Genomic DNA, 18064 nt, shown 5'->3' on the forward strand with positions numbered 1-18064 from the left:
AAGAGCTGTTATGGAAGTTATAACCTCTACAAATGTACTACCCCTTCCCAGCAAACGATAATCTGCATTTCTTAACAGAGGAAAGAACAAAAGGTACATCTAACACAGACTGGAGTATTCCCAACATCGTAGAAAGAGTTCCTCAGTTGCACATTTGGTCTGTGTGGCATTTTCCACAACACGGGAAGAACTGTTTCCATACCCTCATCTGCCATTGATTTAAGCAAACTAAAAAAAGAAATGTTAATCTGTGGAAGCAGCAATGTTATTTACTTGCTAACTGAACTATAGTTTGTAGAAGACACTGTGATGAAACAAAGAGCCCAGTAAGCTGATATTTATATATATATATACAAGACAGCTCTATTAATCTCAGAAGAAATAAAAAAACAATTTTCATATGAAAGGCAATTCCATCATCTTCAGGTTGAAATGTCCTTAACATGGAAAAATCCATCTTGTGCTATTATACAGACTTTTTATTATGCATACTTCCCTATTTTACCTCCTGTTCACATACTCTATTTTACAGTTAAATCACTTTCACTTGTGTGCTGAACCAAGACTGTTATCTTTCAAAAATTATTTTATCAGAAGACTTTTTTTAAACTATGACATAAACAAGCCTAATAACTTCTGACAAAAACTTTTGATTATTTTTATGATAACAAACTTAGTTAAAAGGTAGCAAGGAGGATAGGGAGGCAGCAACTTTGAACCTGGGCTAATCACTTTGATTATAAACACCATGTGACAAGGCATCTTACCGCTGACAATTCTCCCAGTTTTGGCACGGCGTTGTCTCGAAACCAAGGAATCTTTGGCTGCAGCACATCCTGGAGAATGCTTCCAAACCTGGTCCCCTTTTCAGAAGAGCCTGTTCTGGCAGATTTCAAGTACTGGTAGTATACACTTGTAGGAGGCTGTGTTACAGGAGCATCAGTTTTCTCTGGAACTGGTTTACAGGGTGTCTGACTGGGAGAAGACACGTTTGGAAACTGTTCTGGTTGCTCCTGTGAGTCAAGCTGTTCTTTTGAAAGAAGAAACGATTGCTCAAGAAAAGATCTGCTTTGGTCATTTGGTTGAGGGGTTGCTTTAGCATTCCCTCTGCACTGACTGGAAAGGCAGTTGTCTTCTCTCTCAACATCAAGAGTATTTTCCTCATACAAAGACTCTTCCTGCTCTTCCTCCACCCCGTCCTCCTCCTCCTCCTCTTCGCTGAAGCGGGCAGTGAACTGCAAGCGCTCGGACACCGACTGGAGGAGGGAGAGCACAGAGGTGTGGTCAGAGCTGTCTTTGGAGACTCCCCCAGGACGGCTTTCTGGAGACACATCCGTGGACAGCAGATCTTCCTGGGAGCTGTCGTCCTCGTAGATGGGAGACAGGGAGAAAGGATAAACCCTGTAGCGCTTGGCCTCCACACTCAGGAAGGACTCCGAGCCTCGGCTCTCTGCTGCTTCGCTCACCTTGCTGTCCTGCCCATAGAGACAGACTGACTCCTGCTTATTCCTTGCTCTGTAGTGCCTTACATGATCTGTATCAGCTGAAGGCAAATCAGAAGGAGAAAGAGAACCAGTTTGCACCTCATCAGTCGGGACAGATTTGTTCTCAGTTTGAAGAGCACCTTCATAAATGATGGTAAAAGAACTGTTTTCCCATTGCTCAATTAGTGGAGAAGAGGCCAGAAGTTCTGTCTGTTCCTTCATATCACTGCTGCAGTCCAGGCCATTCTCTTCAAGCTGCTCATTTCTCTCCACGTCTTGACCCTTCATTTGTGCCTGCTTCAGATTCCCATTATTTTGGGCAAAGGCTGTGTCAAAGCAGTGTTTCCCTTCACTGCCATCTCCAGGAACAGACAGCTCAGGTACCATGGACTGTGTGTCTGACCCAGTATTAACCTCTGCTTCCTCACTTGCCCCTCCTGCCCGTTCCTCTTCACTCTCCACTGCTTTTGAATTCTGTAATGTTGCTTTTACTTGTACAGGTACTTCCTCTGCAGCCTCTTTCCCACAGTGTTCATACAGCCTGTCCCCTGCACTGCTTTCCAGAGACATCTGAGGGCTGCTTTCATCTCTGCAGTCACTCTGCAGGCCGATGCGTTCTTCACCACGCATAAAAGATGACAAATTAACATTTACAGCTGGCAGCTGCCTGCACTCTGGCATATTTGTATTATTGCATGAACTTTTTAACGGCAATGGCAAAAGCGTTTCTTCAGTCACAGCAGCATCTGTATCCATAAAATGTAAAGTTCCATCAGATTTTCTACTTATTGCTGATACTTTGCCATTCATTTCTACTGCAGCCAGATGGTCACACACCTTTCCATTGTGCCTCTCTTTTGCTGGTGTCAGAAGATCTATTTCTGGCCTTGCTAAACTGCCAGAGGGAAAAAATCCATTTGTTTGACAAGTGATTGCATTATTTGGTACTTTTTCATCTCTTTGGGGCCAACCTGTGCCATTTTCCATACAATTTGGAAGCAAAGGAGGACCTGAGCAATCTGTCTTTTCACAGTCTACAGCTACAGTCTGAGTTTCATCCATCTCTGTTGGTTCCTGAGTGTTGGCAGGTGTTAAGGCCTTTGGCATTTCAGCCTCAGGTTTAGGTTGAACCTTTCCAGGAAGCCTTTTCTTCTCAGTGCCTCGCTGCTGACTGGATGCCAGTTTTTGTATGGCAGAGTTAATGACCCCATCAACTGTTTCTTTTGCTTTTAGTGCTAGTGCCCTATGTAGCTCACTTTTATCAGGGTGGCAAGAGAGTATCTTTTCAACTTGATTATTTGTACCCACTCTTTCATTGCGTGTAAACAATGATGAGTCTCCTCCCCCAGTCTCATTAAAATCTCTTAATGACTGCACAGCTGACTGGATTTCTCCTGCTGCCAGCTGTACACTTTCAACCTTCTGATAATTTGCAATATCCATATTTATTAAACTATCCTTGCTCCCACAAAGCTGGCAGACACCAAAGCCTTCTTTTGCTATTATTTCTTCTGTAGCCAAGTGTAAAACCAACTCCACTATTTCTTCAGCTTTCTTCAGCAAAACAGCAGCATCTGGGAAGGAAGAACATTCTCCACCCTCCACATCAGTATCTTCCCATCCTTTCCCAGAACAGAGCCCATTTGCCTGGGCAGGTGCAGCAGCTTTTTGGCCAGAAGGGCCTTCCAAGGGAGCAGAAGCACCAAGAACCACCTGTCCCACAGCATCCCGGCACACGGACTCAGAACAGGCTGACATGGATGCAGCTTCCAAAGATTTCAAGGGACAGATGGGTGAGGGCATTGCCACTGCCAGGGCACTGCTGTCAGCCTGCTGTGTGGAGGAGGTCTCATCTGCCCCATCACTAGCTCTGTGACTGGACGAATTACTGTTCCCCTGAGCAGTGCTGGACATCTCCAAGGCAGGAACAGGAAGGTTGGAGGCTTCTCTGGATACCAGAGGAGGAGAAGTGGGCCTGGAGATGCAAACAACCTCTGCAGCTACTCCATCTGCAGAGCTATCAAGCATAGCAGGAGTAATCTCAGGTTGCAGGGAATCTGCTGGGCACAAAGTTCTCAGGTCTCCTGCGTAAGCTGGCCCCTTGGTCATCCTGCTCACAGGGATTATTCTCCCAGACTCTGCAGCTGGAAAAATAAGGCCGTCCTTTTCAGAAGCAGCACTCTGGCCATTTTCAGAGTTAGTGGCAGAAGGGAGCATTTTTCCTTGTTTGTCAGATGAAGAATCAATTACTGTGGGTGATAGTCTAAGTTTATTACTGTTTTCCTTCTTGGAAGAAAAATCAATACACCTATTTTCAGAAACAGGTGGAGATTCAGAACTTAAGTCTACATCATCTTTTTCACAGGTGAAAGCAGAATGGTTGGTCAATGGCTGTTCTTCAGATCTCAAGGCAGAATGAGGAACCATCACAGAGGTAGACTCGTGGGTTGGACGCACTGCCAGCTCATCAAAATTTGTTTTCACACCTTGACACCCATGTGCACACGGTGACACGCTGGCAAGGTTTTCCACTGCAACCTCAGACAGAACCTTCATCGTTTCCTCACTCTCCATTCCTGGACAAGGAAAACCAGCATGCTGTGTGGCAGTATCCTTAGAATTCTCCACATGGATTAGCCCGTGACCATTTTGTACCTGCACTGCTTTCCCTGACTCACTCAGTTCCTCATTACAAGTCCCCCTGCCCATGACTGCATCTTCATCATGTCCAATAAATGGCACTGAAGCAGTTAGATTGCCTGTGGCCAAGCACTTTCCTCCTTTGGATTCCATGCTGAGTGAAGTAGGCATTTGTTCATTAAAAGGAAAAAGAACAGCAGCAGGAAAGTTCTGTGGATTTTGCTCTCTTTCCACAGCTGTCACAATTTTCTGTGCATCACCATTTCTTAGATCACCATCTTTATTGTCACTCCTGGTGTGCTGATCTGCTTTCTGCTGAAATGTAGTGGTACTGAAATGAAGCCTCTGGACATCCAATCTTTGCTCTGAGTGATTATCCACTTGATGATTACAGCAAAATTCTCCCTTCTCCACCTGCAGTTCTTCAGTAACTGTCTTGCTTTTTGACCTGTGTGAATGTAAACAATCATCCTGTATTTCCTTTGGGGAGGCCTTATTACCTGCTTTACTACAATAATTTTCTTTATCAGAATTAGAAGTGGCCTTTTTGTCTGTCTGAAACAAAGTTTCTGCTTCTCCTAGCAGTCCATCTTTTCCAACCAAATCGTTTGCAGAACTGTCTTTAAGGGAATGAGTACTCCGGGAAATGGAATTGGTTAGGATCCCACTGTTTCTACCACTAAATGGCAACAATGAATCTAGTGAGCACGTCCTTTGAACTTTGGTTGCAGCTAAAGCAGGTGTATTTCTGAAGTGTAACTCGTGACACGATTCAGTGCAGGAAGCTGTGGCCTTTGCAGTTCTTTCATGTTTGCTTCTGCCCAAGCAATGCTGAGCTTGACCAGACTGTTTGCTTCGCACTCTAACTGCAGAAGAATTGAATACAGCATCATCTTGGTGATCTCTACCCTCATCTCCTCCATTTTCTTCTATTAGGCATCCTGATTTCACAGACAGAGTTGTTGGGATTTCTCCATTTTCTTTGACTGTTGAAGCACTCCCGTTCTCAGGCCTTCTTTCTCCTTTTCCACTTTCTGACTGACTCCTCAGGAGCTGCCTGATCCTCGCAGAACCCCGATACGTCGCGTACGTGACCGCAGGCGCTTCTGGCTTCCGCCGTGTCTGCCTGGAACAAGGATCATCAATATCAGCAAGGACAGACGACAAATTGCTGGAAGGATAACAAAGCTCAGCACTAGCTGTAGATGATCTAAAATACTGTTTTCTCCACAAATTAGCACAAACTGCAGACTGCACTCAATGCTATTTTCCTCCTTCTTCTGCTAAATACAGGCTCTTGTGAAAAATTATATGGACACCACCTTTTACCACAAAAGCCAACATACACTATAAATAAAAAAAGTAGATGTTGGCTCAACCAACTTCTATCATTTATTTTCTGCCAGACAAGGGAATTACTACTGACAAGTGTCACTGCAAGGTAACATTTGCAGAGACAGAAATAATCATCCTGTTTTGAAGATGTTTGATCCTTCTAAAGCAGGTCTGCACGTTAAAACTAAAGAAAATTTACTGTACTAACGTTCATTAAAATATTGACTTGAAATTTACACTTTTACCCAAGCTTTCAACATATTGTCAAAAAACAGGAATGAGGAGAAACAAAACATGGGGGGAAAAAAAGGAAGTATACAACAGGGGATGCTTTTCTGAATCACAGGGTACTAAGGAAAGAGACTGAATGGAGAATGGGTAAGAATGAAGACTCTTGGAATGCTGGAGGGAATACCAAAATGGGAAAACTAGAAATGTGACAAGGAATTGGTGGGTCTAGCCATTCATTAGTCTTAAATTTGGCAGCAAAAACCAGTAAATGCAAAAACTAAGCAATGAAAGAATCACCACAGAGGAACTGTGATCCTGCTCCTTCACTCTTTCTCATAATACTAAGAGTAAGTTCAGAGACTGTCACTTTGAATTTTCTGAAGAAGCAGCTTTTCTCCTTTCTTAGAACTAGGAGACATCACAAATACTCACCTTTCCTTCAAATGGCTTCTCTCTTTTCCTCCTATTTTTCTGCCTGTTAAATAATTCTTGCAAAAATCAGTCACTGTCAGCTTTACCACTCTTCACCTTAAGACAAAGTAGATGCTCAGACTAGACTTAAAACTCCCTTCTGCCTCAGCCTCCACTTAAACTGAGAAGAAACCCTTTCAAAGTCTGCCCTGTTATCTGCTAACACAGGGAATGCTGGAATCAGCTGTCTGGAAAATAGTCATACGCATTTCAGAAGACTCTCTTGGGCAAAAATAACAACAAGAAAAAAAGGTGTTGGCTAAGATTTTGATTTCTAATATAAAAGCACTGCAATATACAAAAATAGCTTAATAGCTTCTAAAAGCTTTTTGCACTTTCCCCCATTCATTCAATTTGTTTAGAAGTTGTTACAGCTCCAGAGTTGAGAACAAATAATTTAGGTGAGAAAAAAAAAAAGAAGGAAAGTGAAACATTTGAGTATCGTTGAGTAAATCTAACTTCAAATCTCATCTGTATGGATTCTGAGTATATATTCTTTCAAAAGATACATAAGAATATTAAAGTGGAGTGAATTCACCAATCTAAAAATAGAATCTCTTTTCTGTCAAGATTTTAGAGGTCAAGATTCTTCAGTATTAATTTTATTTTGAAGGCAGAACTTAATGCCATTTAAAACCACACGTAAAGAACACAGAGTACAAATGAACTAAATGTGAAGTTATTCATATTCATAAACATTAGAAAAGAGATATAAACAGTCATTTAGATGCATGTTTTACATTGTCAGGTACCTTTAGGCTAATGCCAAAATTCATTAATATGGGAATTTAGACTTTGTGAGAACTTGAAAATTCAGTTTGTATTGGGATTAAATTCACTGTCATGTCAGATGGAACAAAATCTCAATATAGGGTTTGTTGGCCAGGTGTATTAAGTCACAGAGGAAATAGGAAAGTCTTGTATAAATAGCATATCTGCCAACTTGCCACGTTAGATGCCCAGATCTAGTCTTCCACAGCACCAGTTTGGTTTCCAGAGATACCAGCAGTGGTAGCTGCTAACCATCACACAGTCCATTTGTTAAAATGGCTGACCTGAGGATTCACAACCCTCCAAAGAAACTTAAACATTTCCGAGTGAAAAAAACCAGAACACAATGGAGAAAAAGGGTAGTAAAAAAAATCATATATATTTCCCACAGAAAAATGAATTCTAATATTTTCTAAAACTCCAGAGATCCTAAAAAGGTGAGGGGAAGGATCTGTTGAGTTCCGCAGCACAGTATGTTTACTCAGCATCAGCCAGTCATACTAAAAATAAGCCTTAAGAATGTAAGACCTGCTCATGCTCTTATTCAGAATTAACCTCACTGACTAACCTTTCCTGCTTTGAATAATCACTATTAAGCTTTTACAAATTCCAGCAGCTCCTCTGGTACTTTGGCCAACCTCAAAAATAAAAGTTGGCCTACAAGTGCCTTGCACCCAGATGAAATTTCTTTTAAGTAAACAAGCAGAACACATATTGGCACCATTTCTCAAGAAGAAAAAGGGTTTTATGGATTCTTGAACAGATCAACTGTAATGACACGTTTGAAGCAAGCATATAAATGGATTTGCAAAATGCCAAACATTCATTTCCACCAAAACCAAGGCATGATTATGAATAAACAGCTTGACAAGAATTAGCTTTTGTTTGAAGTGTCTTTTTGTGTCATGGTTGATATTGCTGTGTGATATGCAGTGGGGAGAATTCAGATTTACGCACAAACATGTGGTTAGAACCAGTATTCCAGAAGAAGCCTGGAACACACCTTTCCAGTTGTCTCTCATGCCCAACTTTGCCTTTGAATTTTTCATGTGAACTCAGAAATTCTGAATCCCAAAGCATCCAGCTATGGGATGAATAGGTAGATTTTACAGAAGGGATGCCAAGGAGAACCCAGCATGATTGAGTTCCATATCTACACTGATTGGAGCTACATATCCCCCCAAACCAATATTTACTACAGATGGTCACATGAAAAAATGTACTCAGAAGCTTTTTTTGCCTGTGTGGCAACCTTTATAATTTCTCCCAATTCTTTTTGCTCTCTGTTTGTCTTCTGAGGGAATTTTATGCTCCGATTGATCAGTTTGAAGTCTGCAAGACCCCAAGCTATTTGCCCTTTGGAGAACTGTTCACAAACCCCATCCTGAGGAGCACTGGCTCCAGCTGCAGAGCCCCAGCCTGTGCCAGTGTCTCCCAACACACAGAGCTCTGCTCTCCTGCAGGCTTCACTCGACCAAGACTTTGTCAGGGAGCTCTATTTTCAGTCAGAACCAACCTTTCCTCCACAGACAGTGCAACTTCAGGGTCTCTGACCTTTGATAAGGAATTTGCTGCTAAGGATATTATTAAAAAAAATGCCAGCAGATCTTTTAGTCCTAATGCATTTCCTTTCAGAGCACATAGAAGCATATTCACTCTGAATGCTCCCCTGCAACAAGACATTTAAAAAATGAAAACCCATGTTCCTACGTTCCTACCAGCAACTCAGCTGTAACTCTTATGAAACAAATTTAGAAGCAGGCTGTGCCATAAAAAAAATGTTCTGGAAGTGTCACTAGAGACTTGTTTCATTTCTGATCACCCAAAAATACATCAGTTCAAAATTTACCTTAAAAACTCTGCAAAAAATTGTTTTCAGCTCATGTGAGGATGCAGGTGAAAGCCTGATTATACAAAGAACCCAGTGTGCATTCTGTCACATATTTCAAATAGCAGGAGATTCCTTCTTTCCTGTCCTCACAGGAAGCTATTCAATTCCCTATAAAGCCTTAAATCAGTTTCAACAAAAGACTTTGACAGCAACAAGAGAGGATGTCAACATGAGTTACGTTAAATTGGTCAAAAGTAGGTGCTTGTAGATATTTCTTCTATTGTGAAAAAGATACAAAAAGTTAAAAGGGGAATAACTCAAGGAGGAGAGGGGAACATGTTCTGACATCTCATATGACAGACATCTTGTGTAACTTGCCCAAGTGGCAGTGGTTATAAAACAGTGTTGTTGATTTGGAAGGCCAGAAGCAGGAGGAAACCTGCTACCTTAAATGCCTCATTCCAGTGTACCCATGAAGAACACATTGTTTGCATTTTTTCAAGTGTTTGCCATCGAGATAGCAATCCCTCCTACCCTGTTTGTACTACACTATAATGCAGAAAGCAGAGAGCCCTATACATTTCCCAAAAGGTGGAGGAAGACCACACAGGCTGACAGAGCATCTCAGGCCCCCAGCAGCACAGTTCATCTGCACAGCACGGCACTGCTGCCCAGCCTGCCGCTCCCACAACATGCCATGGCAAACCTTCCCCTCATACCTCACTCTTCCAGGTATTTTCCTCCTGATCCAGCAGTCTGCTGCATTTACAAGCACATCCATGGATGGTTCCCCCAGTCTCTTCTCACAGACCCCATAGAGGGAGCTGCTAGAGGGATCTGCAGGCTACAGGCTGAAAATCACCAACCTGATTTGGTACTTGTGGCTCCTGGCTACTCCTCTCTGATCATCTTAAAATTACACTGTTGTTTATTTTAATTTCTTTCTGCTTAGCTTTTATTTCACTGTATATTTAACTGACAGCTTCTTAAAAAAATTATGTTAAGGTACTTCATCTGGAAACAACTGTCTTAAAGTCACTTTGAAACACCTTCTGGTGGAATCCAGCTTACTCAGCTGGTTTCTATGCTCATGTAAGATATTAATAAATGGAAAAAATTAAAGACTTGCTGAATAAAAAGACACTGTGGCATAACTGAATAGTTGTCATACACAACTTAGATGAAAGAAAATTTTTCAGCCAGAGGGGATAGCTTCATGATTTAAATCTGCAGTCTGAAATACGTAGTGTCCTGGGACGTCACAATGTATGTCTGAAAAGGTCAAAAGTTTGATTGAACAAAGTGATTTACACGCAGTTGATTCTGCAGGAAATTTCAAAGCTAATGTTCCATAAGGACAATTAAGAGTCAAGGACAATTTTAATAAAAGCCAACGCAGTCTCTGTGACCTTGGAAGGAATGTTTTTCCTTCCCCTTGCCCTTTAGGGTAGCACTCCTTGATTATCTCCCCCATCTAGGAAAACCTATTCTTTGAGTCTGAGGGAACAGAGCACACATCAAGGCTGACCCAAAACACCAGAGGCTGTGAGACCAAGACCAGCGCAAAGGGCGTGGGATCACTGCCAGCTCTTCCCTGCCCCATTTCCCCAGTACGGGGCAGCAGCCAGCCTTCCCACCCCACACCTCTGGGAATTACCCTCACTGCTGCCCCTCCCTTTTCCTCTGTCCCACTCAGGGATTCAGGGCCTGGGACTTGCCTCTCCCAGGAGCAGGGACAAGCAGAGCTGCTGCTGCTTCTCACTGCTGTGCAAGAGCTGGGGACGGCAGTGAGGTGTCCCCTTAGTTTCTCATCTTAAGGCTGAAGAAAGCCACTCTCTTGGCCTCTTCTGAGATGTAAGGAAGAACCAAAGCCAGGGCACTCCTTTACTCTCCTCAAGAAAGAGTGTAGCTTCAGGTGTTGTAGGGAAAGCAAGGGGTTCGACTCAGTTGAATACATTGCAGAGCTGAACAACCCCAGTAACAGCAACAACAACAAAAAAAGTTCAGCAGAGAACACAATCCAGTGAATTAGTTTCTGGCTTAATTTATTTAGCTCAGTTATGCATCACACAACTGTTAAGAATTACTCCTAAAATGTAAGTTTCACTCTTCAGAAACACAAAAATCTGCTTCGGCACCAACAACAACCTTTCCTTTGGACCACATCCCATCTCTGGGTAGGCACCCCTCTCTGGCAGGTATAAAAATCCTTTGGGGTCTGCATTTCTCCCACAGCACAGCCCTGAGAGTGACCACCCTCCACAGTTCACCCTGGAAATCAGGGGCAGGATGATCCTGCTCCTTCCCCAGGACAGCCCTCTAATTTTGGGTGGTATTTGGCTGACCTAGCAGGGTGGAGCTGCCCAGGTAGTTTATGCCCTTCTCAAGGGGCAGCAGGTCACTCTCAGCAATGACTCCCTGTCCACTTGAGCACCAGCAACTGAACAACACTGCACTTCCATGGCCAGAAAGCCACCAAAAGATCAACAAATCAATACCAACCAATGCAGGAGCAGCAGCTTCCCACTCCTCCTCAGGAATTACCTGAGGAGACTACTGCTTGGAATTAAGTGATGAATTTCCATTCATTTACTCTTGATTTTCTGCCAAAGCCATCTATAGGGAAGGATAAATGCTGCTGCGACTGACTGAAATCAAAACCACGGTACACAACAATCCATCAGACAAATGAAGGGCTGTGTTTTGTTATCACCACAAGCCTGCCTCTGACAAGCAACACAAAGGAGAATTACAAGCTCTGAAACAAACCTATTAACCAGAATTATGTAAACCTAAAGGATTTTATCAGATGCAGTTCTATCAAAAGGGCAGGATTTGCTGACAGTGACAAGGTGGGAATCACTTATTGCTAATATTAATATACATCAATTAGATGTATAGGAACAGTATAGTACTTGACTAGTACTTGTATAGTACTTGACTTAAAATTTAATTTAAAAAACCCATTCCCTCACAAAATCCAACAGTGTATAACACAGTAGAACTGTAAATGGACTGAAATTTCTTTCTCCTTAGGAGTACCTCCCTTCTGAATGAAATTGCTCGCAACGCTCTCACTAAATTAGTTCTGTTACGTGGCTCTTAGTAGGATATGAAATGTAATTGTCTGTTTTGAGCATCTGCTTTTGAAATCACTGCCCTCCCCCTTTCACCTACAATTAGAAAATCCCTGCAGTTGCGGGGTTCAGAGTTCTTTCTCACTTCCAAGTCTACAAGGTTTGTAATACAAGGAAGAAGACAGGATCTTCAAGTACCTTGTTGAACTGGGGTATTAGTGTCTTAACCAGGATTATTTAATCAAAACATTCAGAACAGGTACAATTTTGATTTTTGCCTCTTCAGCCATGTTCAGCAAGGCAATAAAGCTCCTCCTTGCTGAACTCCAGAACAAGCTGTGCAGTTTCAACAGGCACTATTGTTCTGCACACCACTATTTGCAACATCCACTTATTGTTACTGGATATTACAAAAAAAAAATCTACTGGAAGATAGACAAATAGCCTTTGGGTCAGGAGGAAAGGAAAACACCAAAATTTTGTCCTCTGCTACCTGCACAAGCTACCATCCACTACCTTCACAAGGATTCTTGAGAAGATGGCATGTATTCACTGCAGAAGACCATTCTCAATTTTGAAGCCAAATCATTGCTTTTTAGTGACAGGCAATATATATGAAAATGAAAGAATCTTACATTATAGGAAAAAAGATAATGGAGCAATTTTGTGCTTTATATTTGTCACTTTATGAAATCATCATCTCTCTCATGGAGACTTTCAGCAATGAGAAATGAGGTGAAGTGCACCCCCTCTGTCCCATGGTTTTATTTTTAGGGCTTATTTCATCGGTTAAAGGTTGGCTTTTGACATCATGAAGGAGTGCAAAGGCCAAGAATGAACACAAAGTTTTCACTTTTATACCTACCTGGTCAGCCACGGGGGGCTGTTCTACCCAGAAGCTGCCATCTTACCCAGAGTAGTGGGGTTTTTCTACACCAAGTAGCAAATACCCCACTTTGCAATTGCTTGCTCCCCTTCACTTTTTCAAGGCAAAGAAACCTTCACCCACACCAGAGAAATGAAGACTAAAGGATGAAATAACTGGAGACACAGCCCAACTCTCCTCACCCGTCCTCTGTGTAGCAATTATTGTCCACAGTAATTGTTGTCTACAGACTGAGCCAAATTTATCGTGGTTTTGTCTTTTGTGCTCCTCCTTTACCACTTGACACTGTTGGGATTAGAGATGCAAAAGCCTTTGAGGTACAAATTACCTCTGAGCCAGCCAGCTAGGGTGATGGAGGAATATTGTGACCTACAGATTTTGTCTCCCAAAAACACAAACTCCACAGACTGAGCTCATGAATTCCACATTCCTTGGCTCAAGGCCTGGAAACTCCAGTATTTACCAAACGCCAGACCTCCCACTGAGGGCAAAATTAACCTCAGTTTACAGGTCAGAGCACTCTGATATCCTTGTATTTCACCAAATATTGCTTTAAGGATATGAGGAGAATGAGGTTGTCTGAGTAGAAGCATCTGAGACCATTTGGTAGGTTTTTAAAATCTGAAAGGTTGTTTGGTTTAGGCTTTCTTTTTTATACAATTCTAATGGGTATTATGCAATCTAACAACCTCCCCTCTTCCACTTACCATTGCAACCTCCTCACCAACGCAGTATTTCACTCTAGTTTAGAATTAACAAATTCATTTACATCGTCCTCAGGACAAAGGAAACTGCTGCAAGATTAATAATGCAGTTGGTCACAAGGATTTGTAAAGCTCTCTGCTACATCCTGCCTCTAGAGGAAAAGCTAAAATTGCAGTTTAATGCAACAATCAATGGAATCAATACCTTTAAATGGCTCACTAGCATGTCTCATATGACTTTTAGGACTCAATCACTTTTAGGTTCACATCATCTTTGCCCTTCATGGTTTCCACACCTTCCTGTTGCTTTGTGCCATGTCTTTACCCCTTCTCCCCATCATTCCTCATGTGCCTGTAGCACCACTCTCAAGAAGACTCTTCAGCCAGCTGGCAGCAACCAAGAGCATTTTTACATTTTAGCTATGCTAATTGAACACCAGCTAGTTAGTATTTAGTAAAAAACTCAGCTAGTACTGGAAAGAGTAAACTCCTCTACATCCTTTAAACTTTTATAAACTTCAAGAGAATAAATCCAGCATAACCACTTCCATAAAAGAATAAAACAAGTTATCCTTACTAAAAAAACAGTTACTCAGAATTTTAGAAAGGTAAACAATGCAAGCCTCTCCTTCCCTGCAGTGATTCCAACTTTTTATTTACTAATTGCTTCAGAAGAGCAGTTCACATTGTGTGGTCATGCAGAGAAAAACATAATTAAAGTTACACAGACATTGTCTTACTTGTTAGTATACCAAGCCATAAAGGGCAGAATGTACACTGTACTTCTGAGCATGAGCTTAAAAGGACACAGATTGGTTTAATGTTTGCCTTAATTTACAAGAACTACAATGAAAAATATATACTATTTTTCTTCAATTTAAAAAAGTTATTTTCCATGGAAAAGCTGCATTCTGTATAGAGGCCAACCAACCCTTACTTCCAAACTAGCAACACACATCCTTTCATGCTTGCTTAGCCATGAGACATGTGAACTACACTGAAAAAAATCTACACTGTTTTGCAAAGATTATCTAACAATACAGGACAATGCCAAAGGACGGTCAATTGAAAAATCCAACTGTAACTTTGACTTTGGGAAAACAAAAATAACTCGAAAAGTTTTGCACAGAGGTCACATCAGTGAGTTAACCCCCACACTTTCCAAACTCTGCAAACTTTGATAAATGCCTTATTTTACTAATCCACATTTTTGTGAAAAATTCACAAGAAGAAAAAGGGAAATGAGATCCATCTTACCCTGTAAATTGTGCATACACAGTGAAGGACATACTACAGAAACAGCAAATAACAGCAAGAGACTGATGCAGCAACCCAGCCTGTCCAACAGGTTTTAGGGAATACAGTTTCTCAGGAGCTAGACCAAATAACACCAGGCTCCTGGGCTCTCCAGGGAGCAGCCAAGGGGAGAAGAACTTTCCTCCAGCATTGATCAAAGCAGTGATGGTGCTGAGCTGCAGTTTGGAAAAAGCACAGTCAGATGGGTGATACCATGACAAGAATCTGGGATAAAAAAACCAGCCAACCACGTCACAGACCAAACCAGAGTGCTCATGAGAACACAACTATTAAATATTGTATTTTGAAGGTGGAAATACAGTTTTAACTTCACCTAAATAGGTATCACATCACCTATTCATATCCTGATCAGCCACTGCATTTATAACATAAAGCTTCAAATCATTATTCTGCCAAATAATAGGTAAGGGCAGAGTGCTGGAGACATTCCCAGTATGGAAATGGAATTCAATAAACAGCTCTTTTGGCTGTCTCTGACCTCCTGCATGAAGATGAAACGTTTCACATGCCACCAATAAACAGACTGAATACAACTCTAATTTAAAAAAAAAATAAAAGAAAAAAGCATGTTTCTTCTGAGTCCATCCTCCCATTCTGCAATGCAAGCAGGAACACTGTGATAGACTTACTGGTCACTTCCAATCACTACTTTCTGCTTAAATTTGAACTAAATACTCTGGGTCATACTGAAAGCCTGAGTCATCATCACTTGCAGATCCACTGCCCACAAACAAGTCCATGTTCTACACATCCATCAAAAACTGGACAGGTACCACAGGCAAACATTCACACCTAACTCCAAATCTATGCTGTGCTGACCCACATGTAGCCAAATATTCAACTTAACAGCTACAAATTATTTTGGAAAACTAATAGCTATGTTTATGAGAGTTATAAAAGGTTTTGTAATATGCAATGTTGATCACAACCAGTTTTTTAACTTCTATGCTCTGGAAACTTTTCTACCCTTGCCACCACTTTTTTTTTTTTTTTATCTACTTTTAAAAATACTACAGGACTATAAAGAATGCTCCAAGTTTGGGCTAATTGAAATTGATTGCTTTACTTAACTTCCTTTACATCTCAGGAAAACTCCAAAGAACTAGGGGAAAAAACCACACAAGCAATAATCACCCAGTCAAATAAACTAGGAAAGATAATTTCAAAGAGAGAAAACCTTATTTGCAGAAGTAAAATCATTGAATTACTGAGATATAAAAAGGACAAACATTCAAGCCTTTATACAGGCCATAATATGGATGGAAATAAGTTCTTAACACTTTTTTTTTTCTTAACATATTTCAAGTGCCGCATCTAGTCAGGAGACTTCTAAACAACTTCATTTCAGTTATATTTTGTTGCAGTTGACTTCTTCTCCCCTTGTCATTTATTTAGGGTAGTTGCTACTGGAGTTTTGCAGGAACTCAAGTCAGGGACACCCCAACCACCCTTAGAAATGACAGACATCTCTCACACAGACAGCAGAACTTGGTCAGCATAGTTCTGTACACACACACACACACACACACATCAACATATTTAATAATAAATTATAAAACTTACTTTTCTGTATCTGAAGATTGTTTGCAGCCTCCTCGAAGATCCCGTGTGGTATCCTTCCCAGTATTATTTAAGATAGCATCATCTTTATTTACAGAATCCTCTCTTTTTCTAGCTGTAGGCTCTTCAATTTTTGGGTGCTTTGGCTGCATGTCCTTTGGAAAGGTATTTGTGCTCTGTAAATCCTTTTCACATCTGCTGGGTTCATCTTGGAAGGTAGAGGGTTTAGATTCTACCAAAGAAGATTTTGTTGCAATATTAAATAAGCTTCCAAGGAAATGAAAAAAGCCTTCTCGGGGTTGCTTGTCTTTATCTGATGTTTTGATTCCAGGAGTCAAACTAGGAAGGCTATTAGCCTTTTTCAGCTCCTCCTGGATTTCAGACTTGCTAAGTTCTTCCGTGGAATGGTTCTTCTCTTCATTTTGACAAGCCTAAGATAAATACAAAAAGCACATGAAGAGGATGGTTCCTGTCATTTTCACACATTCCCAAATTCCTTGATTTTCATTTGCGCCTGTGCATTGTACACCTTTCAGGAGATCTGTTATTTAAAAAGGTTAAAGCCCACTGCTTGCTGTCTTCTCCTTTTGCACCAAAGAGGTCCCTATTCTACAATAAGTAAAAAGGACTAACATAGTCTAGAATATTCCCAAAACAGATGCAGTGGAAAAATATACAGGACAGATGGCAACAATCACTTCAACTGGCATTAAAAATATGGGGAAGAAGCAAGGAATAGTTATTTCACACTTCAGACTAATGCCCTCAGAAAGCACAGCTTCACAAACAAACCCCCATGTGCTTGTGAGAACAGTTTTTAGCCTGCAAATCTAGGCAAGAACACCACAGCCAAACACAAACACACCACAGCCCTCTGCACTTCTGAAAAACGGAGGAGAATCAAGAGCAGAATTGGGATAAAACAAACTCAACTCACAACCCAGAGGTGAATGCCATCTATTATCCTTAGCAACCCAATGTTGAACCCTCTAGCCAGCTCTCCTTAACTGCAGAGCTGTTTCCAAATGGATTTGTCACCTCCCCAGTCTCCAGCACACAAAAGTTTCCTTAAAACCTTAACAAAGTGACCTGAACTGCCTATGGGCCCTATCAGGGAACTGAAATGAATGAGCACCAAGGCAGGGCTTCACCTCATTCAAGCCACACGTTCACTTCTTCCCTCAGCTCAGCTGAGCATCCACGCCCACAGGCAAGGCAAGCCCTACTCCTCACCAATTCATGCCCTTGAATTTCCTGTGTCAGCTCCTCTCAGAGATCCAAGGACTGCTGTCCAAGCTCATGTTACTTCTGTCAAGACCATCTGCCCAAAAGGATGATGCAACTTCACTGAAAGGCTTCACACACACCACATGTAACCACATTTTCAGCTTCACAATCTGCAAGTGTTTTTTCCCCCCAACTGAAGTTTTCTGGGAAGCACCTCCCCCCAGCCCCACCCTTTGTAGTGGGTGCCATAGGCTATTGCTACCTATTTTATCTTTACAGTACAACCCTTGTAATTTCAATTCCTGATTCAACCGAGTTTATTAACACAGATTAAAGTTACCCCTGCTGCTTTTCTCAGATGAAATCTATCCTGCTCAACAGGAGTGGGAAAGCACATGAACAAAAAGGCCTATGCAAAATTTAGCTGTTTCAACAATACATTTGGATAAGAGTAATTGTTTCAAATTGGGCAAGACCTACCCATCCAATCTACACAGAAAGCTACTATTTCCACTAGGTGACCAATCCTA

The 18064-nt window shown here is 41.5% G+C and overlaps 1 protein-coding gene across 1 annotated transcript in view; it reads right to left on the bottom strand.

Moving 5' to 3' along the window:
- The window catches only part of CRYBG3 (crystallin beta-gamma domain containing 3), an 81157-nt gene that overhangs the window by 38843 nt on the left and 24250 nt on the right, over positions 1-18064 (bottom strand). Inside the window, exons 3-4 of the mRNA XM_063419409.1 lie at positions 16311-16738; positions 768-5250 (exon numbers count right to left, since the gene is read on the bottom strand). Of these exons, the coding sequence (XP_063275479.1) occupies positions 768-5250; positions 16311-16738 (4911 nt within the window). The remainder of the gene's footprint in view (positions 1-767; positions 5251-16310; positions 16739-18064) is intronic.

The sequence above is a fragment of the Prinia subflava genome, chromosome 25, assembly GCF_021018805.1.
Source record: "Prinia subflava isolate CZ2003 ecotype Zambia chromosome 25, Cam_Psub_1.2, whole genome shotgun sequence".
Lineage (NCBI taxonomy): Eukaryota > Metazoa > Chordata > Aves > Passeriformes > Cisticolidae > Prinia > Prinia subflava.